The sequence below is a fragment of the Mus musculus genome, chromosome 14 (genome assembly GCF_000001635.26).
Source record: "Mus musculus strain C57BL/6J chromosome 14, GRCm38.p6 C57BL/6J".
Classification (NCBI taxonomy): domain Eukaryota; kingdom Metazoa; phylum Chordata; class Mammalia; order Rodentia; family Muridae; genus Mus; species Mus musculus.
Window position 1 is genome coordinate 73,555,604 of NC_000080.6, and position 12,795 is coordinate 73,568,398.

Here is a 12,795-nt window from a genome sequence, read left to right on the forward strand (position 1 = left end):
CTGTGAGAGGTGGAAGATAAGTGTGTTTCCTGAAGACACTGTGTACTTCAGAAAAGGGCCGGGAGACCTCTGAGCTGAGGCTGATCCAAATGCCCCCTCTCTGGAGACTAGCTTTCTCCGTATTAGAAGGCACCACACAAATCTTCCCAAAGGAGGGCGGCAAACAGCAGTCCTACTGAGCCAATGACCACCATGGCACGATAGCCCTAAGGGTGCAGAAGGGGCATACGCACCATGATAGTAATCAGCAACCCCAGTTAGATTTAAGGCCTGCTCAATAGGAAGGCCGTGCCTGATACTGGAAACCTAGCTAACCACTTACTGCTAGTGAAGTCGTGATCGTTGGAGGAGAACCTACAAAAACTAATTTATCAAACCAGTATAGTCCCTAACAATATTCCATATTATACCCACAGGTAACTATAGTCCTCAGTCCTCGTTATGGAAACTTAACTTTGCAATAGATGGAGACTACTACAGAAAACCACAACCAATCAAAATGCAGGGTTGTGGACCTAGTTCCAGTGGATACACCTACAGAACATTCTCATATCCAAGGCTCTGGGAACAGTGATGAGGAGGGGGCTGAAAGATGGAAGAGCCAGAGGGTCAGAGCGAGGGAGTTTGCTGTGAGATTGTGTCTTTTAGTACGACCGGAAGCTATACCCGTGAAGTCTCACCAACATGACCGCCCAGTGTGAGCTGAACACGGATGACAGCAATGGACATGGCAGAGTGAATGAGAAAGAGGCCACAAGGCTTCAGCTCTACTCAGAACCTAGTTACTCTGGGCAACTAAGAATGGCTGGGAATGGGAGAGGCGGCCCTCCGCAGGGAGGAGCACGTCACTCAGTCGCTCAGTGCCCAGTGGTCATCCTTGAGAACATACATACAAGGAGCATTAGCTGAACTGAGCAGGCTGATTTAGGAATTCATATGCATGTATGAGTACATCTATGAATGCAATAACTAGTGAAAAAAAGGCTATGACTTTGAAGGAGAGTGAAGAGGGGAGTGTATGGGAGAGTTTGGAGGGAGGAAAGGCAAGGCGAGGATAAATATTGTAATTAAATTACAATCTCAAAATTATATGCATATATTTATAAATCTATGAAATCATACCATTTCTTTTCACTGAACTACCTGAGAGTAAATTGAAGATATCATGGCACTTCACCCTGTGTAGTCATATATGTATCATAAGAATAAAACGTTTTGGAACCCATACTATGTGTAGTACCAGCAATTTGGGCACTGAGATAGCAGGATCACTTGATCCTTAGAGTTCTAGACCAGCCTAGGCCATCTCAAACCAAACCAAGACAACCCCCGCCCCCACCGCCCCCTCTCCAGTTCCCAAGGAATAGGATCTTTTCCCAAATAACCATAGTATAGTCGTGGGGAAACTTTATCATTGCTTGAAAGTGAGTATCTCATATGTAGCTCAGCTTCTGATGTCCCTACAGTATCTTCAGATTTTGTTTTAGGAATGGGGATCTGTTTCTATGGTATTTCTTTCTGATACATGCAGCTGAGGAAGTAAGGAGGTGCCATCCACTGGCACAGACTGCTGTTTAATTGTGTGTTTATGGATGTGACTAGCATGGGTGTGTGCACATGTGTGTGGGTGCTTGTAGAATCTGGAAGAGAGTATCAGATTCCCCAGCATGTAACTGGATGTACTGGCTAGCTTTGTGTCAACTTGACACAGCTGGAGTTATCACAGAGGAAGGAGCTTCAGTTGGGGAAATGACTCCATGAGATCCAGCTGTAAGGCATTTTCTCAATTAGTGATCAAGCAGGGAGATCCCCTTGGTGGTGGTGTCATCTCTGGGCTGGTAGTCTTGGTTCTATAGGAGAGCAGGCTGAGCAAGGCAGGGGAAGCAAGCCAGTAAGGAACATTCCTCCATGGCCTCTGCATCAGCTCCTGCTTCCTGACCTGCTGGAGTTCCAGTCCCGACTTCCTTGGTGATGAACAGCAGTATGGAAGTTTAAGCCGAATAAACCCTTTCCTCTCCAACTTGCTTCTTGGTCATGATGTTTGTGCAGGAATAGACACCCTGACTAAGACACTGGAGTTACATGCAGTTGTGAGCTTTTCAGTGTGGGTGCTGGGAACAGAACCTAGGTCATCTGCAAGAACAGCAGTACAACTGCTGAGCCAGTTTTCTAGCCCCAGCATTAACATTCGTAACATTAGTGGCACACTGTCTCCTTATAGAAACATTAAAAAATTAATGTGACAACCTTTACTAGGTTTACCTAGGTAGTACTTCCTTCACCTGTATTTATTGTTATTTTGCTGTGTAGTTTATGTACAATAAAATACATGATTTAATTTAATGGCTAGATTGATTTTTATGTTTGTACAACTCGTACGTCACCAGTCAGATAAGACAGGTAGTGTTGTCAGCTCACAGAGAGCCCTGTGCCCCTCTCTTTATCAATACTCCCTTGCAGAGTAACCACTGATTCTGATTCTGGCCACCACGGGCCAGTTTTGACCAGTTTGAACTATGTAAAAAGAGAACCTGGGGGTGGGCAGGATTGCTCAGTGGGTGAAGGTGTGTGGCCCCAAGCCTGACCTGGAGTTGGATCCTGGGACACACACTGTAGAAAGAGAAGTGACGCACACAGCTTGACTTTGTCTTCAGATGTGCCATGGTGTGCACCCACAAGCACAAGTGGATGACATAAGAAGTAGAAAATATCAGAGACGTTCTCTTTTTTCTTTGGCATCTTTGCTTCAGCATTACATTTGTGACTTTAATTCACTGATGGGTGAACAACTTTTTTCCCCCCCTCTGAAGTATCCTGTTATATAAATACTTAGAATTTAACCTGTTGGTAAGCCATTGGGGCATTTGCGTTTCTGTCTTAGTGGGTAAGCCTGCTGTGAATGTTGTATTTGCCTTTGGGTAGGTATTAGACTCATTGTCTGTTGTGAATATCTAGGAATAGGTCAGCCGATAGAGATCCAGGACAGTGGGAAGTTGCTGCCTTTTATATTGGAGTGACACTGAGTCAAGGGATTGAGTTCGTTAAATGAAATGTTAGCCAGGTTTTTATTATTTTTTTTTCTTGTTCTTGTTCATGTCTTGTTCCTCTTTCTCCTCTCTCCCTCCTCCTACCCCCCCCCCCACCTCCATGGTGTGTGTGTGTGTGTGTGTGTGTAAACTGTGTGCACATGGAATTCAGAGGACAACTTTGTGGAGTTTTCTCCTTTCACCTTTAGTGATTTTGAGGTTTGAACTCTAGTTGCTAGGCTTTCATGGCAAGCCACTTTTACCCACTGAACCATGTTGTCAACCCTGGCCAACTTTTAACTAGTTGAATTAGCGACAAAGGGCTATTACACGTTGATTAGCTTGTTAGGTTAGAGGCTCTTAAACTAGCATCCTTAAGGTTCAACTAAGTGGTTTGTCACTAGTTCAGATTTCTTTGAGCCCACTTTTCAGAGATCCTGGTTCTGCAGACCATGGAGGCCATGAATCTGCATATTAAGAAACATTTTGATGCTGTGGATCAAGAATGTATTTCAAGAAGCAGACTTTGTATAGGGCTCTTTAAGTTTAACTCTTATGATAGTCTGTTTTGTGGTGTGAATTATGTTTTGGTGTTGGGTTTCCTGTGGACGTAATGGAAGTGTAAGCTAAAGGCTAAGAGTCCTCTCTCCGTGCAGCCGTGGAAGGGTTTTGTGACTTACTTGTTCTGTATAGCGCCTTGAGGTTGAAAGGATTGAGGGTCTTTGAAAAGGAAGTCAGGTATTTCAACATTTTATTAGGTTCAGCTTAGACTCTGATAGATGCTAGATGTAACTGATGTGAGTGCTTCCTGAGGTGTGGCCATGGTGCAGGAAGCTGAAAAGCTAGCTGCATACTTCTCTTTTAGCAGTAAGGTATGTTAGAGATTTCTTTTTGACATTTTGTTGAATAAGGAAAACAATGTGTGTATGTTGTGTTTGAAATGTCTATGTGAGTATTACCCACTGTGCATATGTGGAGGCCAGAGGGCAACAATGACTTTTGCAGGGGTTTGAGGATTAAGCCTGGGTCACCAGACTTGGACTGTAAACACCTTACTTACCCTTGGAGCCACCCCTTTGGCTTTTGGGTCATAATCCCGATGTTTTAGATTTCTCTATCTATGAGCACTTTCCCATTCATCTGGCATGTTTATGCACTGACTGTCCTTGGTGCAAATACACACAAGACTTCAGCCTTAGAGGATAATTTCATCATTCTATGTCTAGTTCCTATGTGCTTTAAGTGTTTAACAGAGTGAACAAATGAATATTCAACATAGGTTGAAAAGGGCAGGAGTTTGTAGTTGGCATGTTCTCTGGGAAGGAGTGCGACCGGGTACCAATTATTCGGCCAGATAGATCCCAGAGGAGGATAGAGAAAAAGAATTGGGAAACAGTTTTAGTTTGGTGGAGAAGATGAGATTGGCTTTATAGCCTCTGAAGTTATCATTTAGGTAAATATTACCTGTAGGCTAGTAGAGATATGATAATAAAACCCAGGAGTGAGGTAAGGACTAGGGATGGATGAAGAGGAAACAATGAAAAGTGCCAAGGGTAAAGTTTGATGCTTAACTGTAGACCAGCTTTTAGTTTTATATTATAACTGAGCTTGGATGACTTAATTTAGCAGTTTTGTTGTAGTACTGGAGAACTGAGCACTCTATAACCAAGTATGAATAGGTACACTCTTCCTTCCCTCCCTCCTAGCCTCCCTCCTGTGCTCTCTCTCTCTCTCTCTCTCTCTCTCTCTCTCAACAATAAAAAGACAAAAACTTGCCACTGTCATACTTAAATGTGTCTCCATTTTTTTAGGTTCTGGGAAATTCTGGCTTGTTTAACAAGCATGGACTACAAGTGCAGCAGCAGCAGCAGAGGACCCTTTCGCTGCATGAATACTTGAGTATGGAGTTATTGCAGGAAGCGGGTGTCTCTGTTCCCAAAGGCTTCGTGGCAAAGTCATCCGATGAAGCTTACGCAATTGCCAAAAAATTAGGTACTTTAAAAACCACCTTAGTCACCTTGACACAGAAGCTTGTCTAAGATGTGACCTTTCCTTTGAGTTTGATGACGTGGCCTTGCATATTTGACTGCCAAGGATGACTTTGAACTCAGACTTTCCTGTCTGTACCGCCTAGAATGCCTGGAGTAGGCCTGGGCCATCACGTTTGACTTGGCTTGTTTTTGAGGAGGTAGAATTTTATAGTTGTTGAGACTTTATAGTTATTAGAAGATGATATTGAGCTGTACTCTTAGTGACTTAGGAATCATTTATATTGGTGGTAGGGTGCTGAAGTCCTCCTTTTAGCTAGAACAGACTTTAGGAGAAAGTTACTCTCTTTATTTTATAGCTTAAAGGATGGTGGCGAGCCGGGTGTGGTGGCGCACGCCTTTAATCCCAGCACTTGGGAGGCAGAGGCAGGCGGATTTCTGAGTTCGAGGCCAGCCTGGTCTACAAAGTGAGTGCCAGGACAGCCAGGGCTATAAAGAGAAACCCTGTCTCGAAAAGCCAAAAAAAAAAAAAAAAGGATGGTGGCTGTGATGGATTTGTTTTGTTTGACTTTTTTGTTTTGTTTTAGAAAGATTCTGAAGGGAAATCTTAGCTGTTTATGTGTGGTGTGGAAAGGGTGAGACTTAACTTCCTTGCTCCCAGTGGATGCAAGAGAATGAAGAAGGTGAACTCTAGGCTAAGCTCCTTGTTGTCTTTATGTGTTCACTGATAACACCACAAAGGCTTAGAAAGATGCCTGACAACTAGGTAATCAATACATACTAGTGTTTGCTCAATGAGTTGCAAAAACTTGCTGGCACATTATCTGTTTTTTTAATTTAATTTTTAAAAATTTTATGTTAATTAGTATTTTGACTGCATGTATGAGGGTGTCAGAAGCCCTGGAACTGGAGTCATGGACAGTTATGAGCTGCTCTGCGGGTGCTGGGAGTTACACGCAGGTCCCTTGGAAGAACAGCCAGTGCTCTTAACCGCTGAGCTATCTTTCCAACCTCATTAGTACATCTGTTTTTTATTGAAAGAATACGTAATAAATGAAATAAAGCAGTAGCTGCCCACTCTGTTTTCTGTATAGTAGTATTTGAGGGCTTGCCTGTTTTTATCTAGGTAAGAAGGCATTCATCCTGGATGCAGTTTTGACTATTGTGACTTTAAATATGTGACTTTGTTTCACGCAAAATTTAAGAAGTGTTTAAAATTTCATTTACCTTAGCTGTAAATAGTTTTCTTTAAAAATGAGAATATTACTAGGTAAACTATTTTGAATGGGTATTGTTTTCTTGACTTGAGAATATGACTTTATTTACAGTTTTTATCATTTTAATAATAAAAACATTTCAGATTATTCAGCAAAAGTTTTGTGGAATACTAATTTCAATGAAATGCCTGTTAATTGAATGCAGTGGGACTTGAGTTTGTATATGGCCCATGGCAACAGGTCCTAACTTATTTATTAATGAAGTCAGAAAAACTGTCTCTATTTCCAAATTATTATTTTTTCCACCTAGTTTTTTTTTTTTGAAAAAATAATTGAAAGGCTTTTTTAAAATACGAGATAATTATTTTGTTGCTTTGTATTTTGGAAATGTCTGTGGATTAGGACTTACAGGTCTGTAAAGGACAGCGGGGGGGCGGGGGGGCTCTGACTTTTTATTTAAAAAGATGCTTCTTTTAAAAAGTTCTTTGTATGCAGTGTATTGGCCTGTGTGAGTACATGTGCACCACCTGTATGCGGTGAGCACAGCCCAGAAGAGGCCGGGGACCCACTGGGACTGGAGTTACATACAGGGGAGAGCAGTGACTGTTCCCAGCCACCAGCCTTGTGAGCCCTGACTGTGGCCTGTGGAGCAGACTTCTTAGGCACTGAGAATGTTTGCTCGTGTTAGGAAATACTGCAAAGATGAAGGCTCGCTGTCAGTCTGCGCAGAGCAGCCCTGTAAGCCCGAGAGGAAGGAAAGGCTTGGCCCTCTCCTCTCACTGTGGCTTCTCAACCTTCTCTCTGCTGTCTGCCACCTACGGAACTTGTTGCATGAATTAATGGAGTTGATTGGACTATTTTAATCATTTGTCCTCATACTTAATTTTCTAATTCTTCTCTCCTTCTGTACATCTTTGTATGTAACTGAGTACTTCTAAAATTCTAGAAAGTTGGGAGTTTTGGCAGATAACAAGGGAGAGCTAGAAAGAATAATAAGAGTTTTGTTGTAGTTTGGACACTGCCTGTCTTCTGGTCCCAGAGGGTACTTGTTGATTAAGGAAATTGTTGTTTTTAAGTGAACTACCTTTAATAACCTTATTGCTAGTTTCATACGCTAGTGAATGGTAGAGTCTGGCTTATTTTGGGAATGGTCTTTTCCAAATAAGGCACTCATGAGCCTCTGGTATTTTCAGTTCTGAGTCTTTCTAGAGCAATGGAAAATAGTCTAGATTATGAGAATTCTGATTTTTATGAGAATTCAAGATTTTTTTTTAACATGTTCCTTTTTCAACATTCAACAGGCTGTGTCTTGGAAACTCTTGCAACAGCCTATCCGTATCCATGATATAGCTAAAGTTCGGCTGCCTGGAGCTTCATTTTAGTGGGCAAGCCAAGGCACAAGTGATACACAGAAGAAAAGAATGTATAATGTTAGAAGCTGATGAATCTCTGGTGGAAAAGTAGGTCAGAGAAGGGAAATGGGTCAGAGGTGTGCAGATTGCATTCTTAGCTAGGCCTGTCAGTGTAAGTAAGCCTAAGGGCCACATGAGTCTTAGAACCATGACTGGACAGCTAGTACGTTAGGATGAGCCCGGATGGCCAGAGGAGAGGAGTGTAGCTGGAGTGCAGTGAACCCAGGAGCTAAAAGGACACTGTCTAGGTTCTTGGCTTTGTAAAAGGCCATTGTAAACACTGTGGCTTTTACTCTGAAATGGCTGTTTGAAGTAGTTTTTTTTTTTTGTTGTTGTTGTTGTTTTTTTCGAGCAGGGTTTCTCTGTGTAGCCCTGGCTGTCCTGGAACTCACTTTGTAGACCAGGCTGGCCTCGAACTCAGAAATCCGCCTGCCTCTGCCTCCTGAGTGCTGGGATTAAAGGCGTGTACCACCACGCCCGGCCTTGAAGTAGTTTTAAGTAGAGTATCATCTCATTGACTATTTAAATATTCCATCATCCAGGTGAGAAGAATGGTGGCTAGGGCAGGTGCCTAGCTGGAGGCAAGGAGTGGCCAGTGCTGTAGTTTCGGGAGAGGGAGTGTTCTTAAATGCCATCTTGACTAACGTTAGGATCAAGTTCTGACTCAGGCAGTAAACATTTCCAGTGTAGGCTAATTTACAGCATTTTATGTGTTCTTTTGTAAAGTCCTATATGCTAGAGTTCTCTGCTCTTGTTTGTTTGCTTTGGTTTTGTTTTTTTGAGACGAAGTTTCTCTGTGTAACCTTGGCTGTGCTGTAACTCAACTCTGTAGACCAGGCTGGCCTTGGACCAGAGATCTACCTGCCTCTGCCTCCTAAGTGCTGGGATTAAAGATGTGCCCCATAACACCCAGCGTAGTTCACTTCTTATTTGATCACCAAAAGCATTGATTATCTCAGTGATTAGTTATTTATTATGCTTTGTGCATTGGAAATGACTTTTTCTCATAGTGCAGTGCCCATCTTCAGTCTGTTCAAATATGTATTTACAAGGAGCGGTCATATCCCAGAGACAACGACGTGCTTGAGGTACAGCAAATAGCATGAGGCCCTGTATTCTTTTGCCATAATATGGTAAAAGATGCTACATTGTCAGGGTGGGCAAAATGTTAAGAGAGGCAGAGTGATGAGGATCAGAAATTATGCATGTCTTTGTGACAAGAGAATACCTTTTTAAGGGGAATGCCTTTTAACAGTGAGTAAAATCTAGATTAACGATCCAGTTTGCTAGGTTTGGGAGAAATGTGTGGGTGCATGTGAAGTCAAAGGTCAGTATTGGATGTCTTCCTTTATTGCTGTCCACTTCAGAAAAATTGTTTTTTGTGTGAGTGTATTTCTCTCTCTCTCTCTCTCTCTCTCTCTCTCTCTCTCTCTCTCTCTCTCTCTCTCTCTCTCTCTGTGTTGTATAATGTATGTGAGGTAACAGGTATGCTTGTGCCATGAGCTATGTATGTGCATGTATGTGTGTTGTATTGTATATGTGAGGTACAGGCATGATTGTGCCATGCTGTGTGCATTGTATGTTTGTGTATGTGTATGTGTGTGTGTGTGTGTGTGTGTGTGTGTATGTGTGTGTATGTAAACCAGAGGATAGCCTTTTAGTTGTCTCCTGTGGGTCCTAGGGTTTGACTTAGGTCCCTAGGTTTGTGTGACAAATGTTTTTGCCTGCTGAGTATCTTGTCTGTCCCCCATATTGTTTTTGAGACACAGTCACCTGCTGAACACAGAACTCAGTTTCAGCAAGGTTGGCTGGTTAGAAAGTTCCAAGGTTTTACCTGTGTCTATAGTTGTGCGTCTGTGCCTGATGTGGGTGCTCTGGCTCTGACCTCAGGGCTTCATGCTTACACATCAAGCACTTAAACCACTGAGCCATCTCTCCTGCCCCAAGTTTGCTAGTTTTGTACAGTAAATTAGAAAGGGAAGGGAAATATATATGGTATAATATGCTTATTTATAAACTATATGAATGACATTTATTTATCTATTTATTTATTTATTTATTTATTTATTTATTATGTATTTTCCTCAATTCCAATTCCAATGCTATCCCAAAAGTCCCCCATACCCTCGCCCTCACTTCCCTACCGACCCATTCCCATTTTTTTGGCCCTGGCGTTCCCCTGTACTGGGACATATAAAGTTTATGTGTCCAATGGCCCTCTCTTTCCAGTGACGGCCGACTAGGCCATCTTTTGATACATATGCAGCTAGAGTCAAGAGCTCCGGGGTACTGGTTAGTTCATAATGTTGTTCCACCTATAGGGTTGCAGATCCCTTTAGCTCCTTGGGTACTTTCTCTAGCTCCTCCATTGGGAGCCCTGTGATCCATCCAATAGCTGACTGTGAGCATCCACTTCTGTGTTTGCTAGGCCCTGGCATAGTCTCACAAGAGACAGCTATATCTGGGTCCTTTCAGGAAGATCTTGCTAGTGTATGCAATGGTGTCAGCGTTTGGAAGCTGATTATGGGGTGGATCCCTGGATATGGCAGTGTCTAGATGGTCCATCCTTTCGTCTCAGCTCCAAACTTTGTCTCTGTAACTCCTTCCATGGGTGTTTTGTTCCCAATTCTAAGGAGGGGCATAGTGTCCACACTTCAGTCTTCATTCTTCTTGAGTTTCATGTGTTTAGGAAATTGTATCTTATATCTTGGGTATCCTAGGTTTTGGGCTAATATCCACTTATCAGTGAGTACATATTGTGTGAGTTCCTTTGTGAATGTGTTACCTCACTCAGGATGATGCCCTCCAGGTCCATCCATTTGGCTAGGAATTTCATAAATTCATTCTTTTTAATAGCTGAGTAGTACTCCATTGTGTAGATGTACCACATTTTCTGTATCCATTCCTCTGTTGAGGGGCATCTGGGTTCTTTCCAGCTTCTGGCTATTATAAATAAGGCTGCTATGAACATAGTGGAGCATGTTTCCTTCTTACCGGTTGGGACATCTTCTGGATATATGCTCAGGAGAGGTATTGCTGGATCCTCCGGTAGTACTATGTCCAATTTTCTGAGGAACCGCCAGACTGATTTCCAGAGTGGTTGTACAAGCCTGCACTCCCACCAACAATGGAGGAGTGTTCCTCTTTCTCCACATCCTCACCAGCATCTGCTGTCACCTGAATTTTTGATCTTAGCCATTCTGACTGGTGTGAGGTGGAATCTCAGGGTTGTTTTGATTTGCATTTCCCTGATGATTAAGGATGTTGAACATTTTTTCAGATGCTTCTCAGCCATTCGGTATTCCTCAGGTGAGAATTCTTTGTTTCGCTCTGAGTCCCATTTTTTTAATGGGGTTATTTGATTTTCTGGAGTCCACCTTCTTGAGTTCTTTATATATATTGGATATTAGTCCCCTATCTGATTTAGGATAGGTAAAGATCCTTTCCCAATCTGTTGGTGGCCTTTTTGTCTTATTGACGGTATCTTTTGCCTTGCAGAAGCTTTTCAGTTTCATGAGGTCCCATTTGTCAATTCTCTATCTTAAAGTGCAAGCCATTGCTGTTCTATTCAGGAATTTTTCCCCTATGCCCATATCCTCGAGGCTTTTCCCCACTTTCTCCTCTATAAGTTTCAGTGTCTCTGGTTTTATGTGAAGTTCCTTGATCCACTTAGATTTGACCTTAGTACAAGGAGAGAGGAAAGGGTCGATTCGCATTCTTCTACATGATAACAACCAGTTGTGCCAGCACCATTTGTTGAAAATGCTGTCTTTCTTCCACTGGATGGTTTTAGCTCCCTTGTCAAAGATCAAGTGACCATAGGTGTGTGGGTTCATTTCTGGGTCTTCAATTCTATTCCATTGGTCTACTTGTCTGTCACTATACCAGTACCATGCAGTTTTTATCACAATTGCTCTGTAGTAGAGCTTTAGGTCAGGGATGGTGATTCCACCAGAGGTTCTTTTATCCTTGAGAAGAGTTTTTGCTATGCTAGGTTTTTTGAAATTCCAGATGAATTTACAGATTGCTCTTTCTAATTTGTTGAAGAACTGAGTTGGAATTTTGATGGGGATTGCATTGAATCTGTAGATTGCTTTTGGAAAAATATTTTTTATTAGGTATTTTCCTCATTTACATTTCCAATGCTATCCCAAAAGTCCCCCATACCCTCCCCCCCACTCCCCTACCCACCCACTCCCACTTTTTGGCCCTGGTGTTCCCCTGTACTCGGGTATATAAAGTTTGCATGTCCAATGGGCCTCTCTTTCCAGTGATGGCCGACTAGGCCATCTTTTGATACATATGCAGCTAGAGTCAAGAGCTCTTGGGGTACTGGTTAGTTCATAATGTTGTTCCACCTATAGGGTTGCAGATCCCTTTAGCTCCTTGGATACTTTCTCTAGCTCCTCCATTGGGGGCCCTGTGATCCATCCAATAGCTGATTGTGAGCATCCACTTCTGTGTTTGCTAGGCCCCAGCATAGTCTCAGAAGAGACAGCTATATCAGGGTCCTTTCAGCAAAATCTTGGAAATCCATCAACGTAATCCATTATATAAACAAGCCCAAAGATGAATGACTTTTAAACACAGCATTTGGGAAATCTTTTATTTGCCTATCTTCCTGACTCTTGGTAAGTACTCTTCATAAGGTCACTCACTGCTCAACAGTGTGCGATAACAGCATTTGTTGTTATTGGAGGCATTATCAGTCCTATCAGTCAAGTCATAGGCTCATTCAAGTCCCAAGTCTTGCTTGAAGTAGTATTTGTGACTCAGCAGTCACATGACATAAGTTTACATTTGAATAGAGAGACTGGGGTGTGTGTGTGTTCATGCAGGCATGTGTGTGTGTATGCATGTATGTATGTATGTATGGGTGTTTTTGTCTCCATATGTCTCATGTGTGCCTAGTACCAGTGTAGGTCAGGAGAAGGCATTGAGTCACTCAGTATTGGAGTTATAGGTGGTTGTGAGTCACCATGTGGGTGCTGGGAACCGAGCCTGGTTCCACTGGAGGAACAATTAGAGATCTTAACCATCGAGCCATCTCTCCTTAAAACTTTCTGGGAAGCTTTAAGAAAACATTTTAACCTTAATATTTATTGTATTTTTAATCTCTCCCAAAGCACTAGTTTAAGAATTGCCAAAAATT

General features: G+C 42.4%; 1 protein-coding gene across 3 annotated transcripts in view; it reads left to right on the forward strand.

The window, feature by feature from the left end:
• Sucla2 (succinate-Coenzyme A ligase, ADP-forming, beta subunit) overlaps positions 1–12,795 on the forward strand; it is a 43,359-nt gene that overhangs the window by 2,818 nt on the left and 27,746 nt on the right. For 2 of the 3 annotated variants that reach the window (NM_011506.4, XM_006518757.3), the window contains exon 2: positions 4,838–5,018. The exons of the other annotated variant lie outside the window; for it this stretch is intronic. In NM_011506.4, the coding sequence (NP_035636.1) occupies positions 4,838–5,018 (181 nt within the window). The remainder of the gene's footprint in view (positions 1–4,837; positions 5,019–12,795) is intronic. 3 annotated transcript variants of the gene reach the window in all.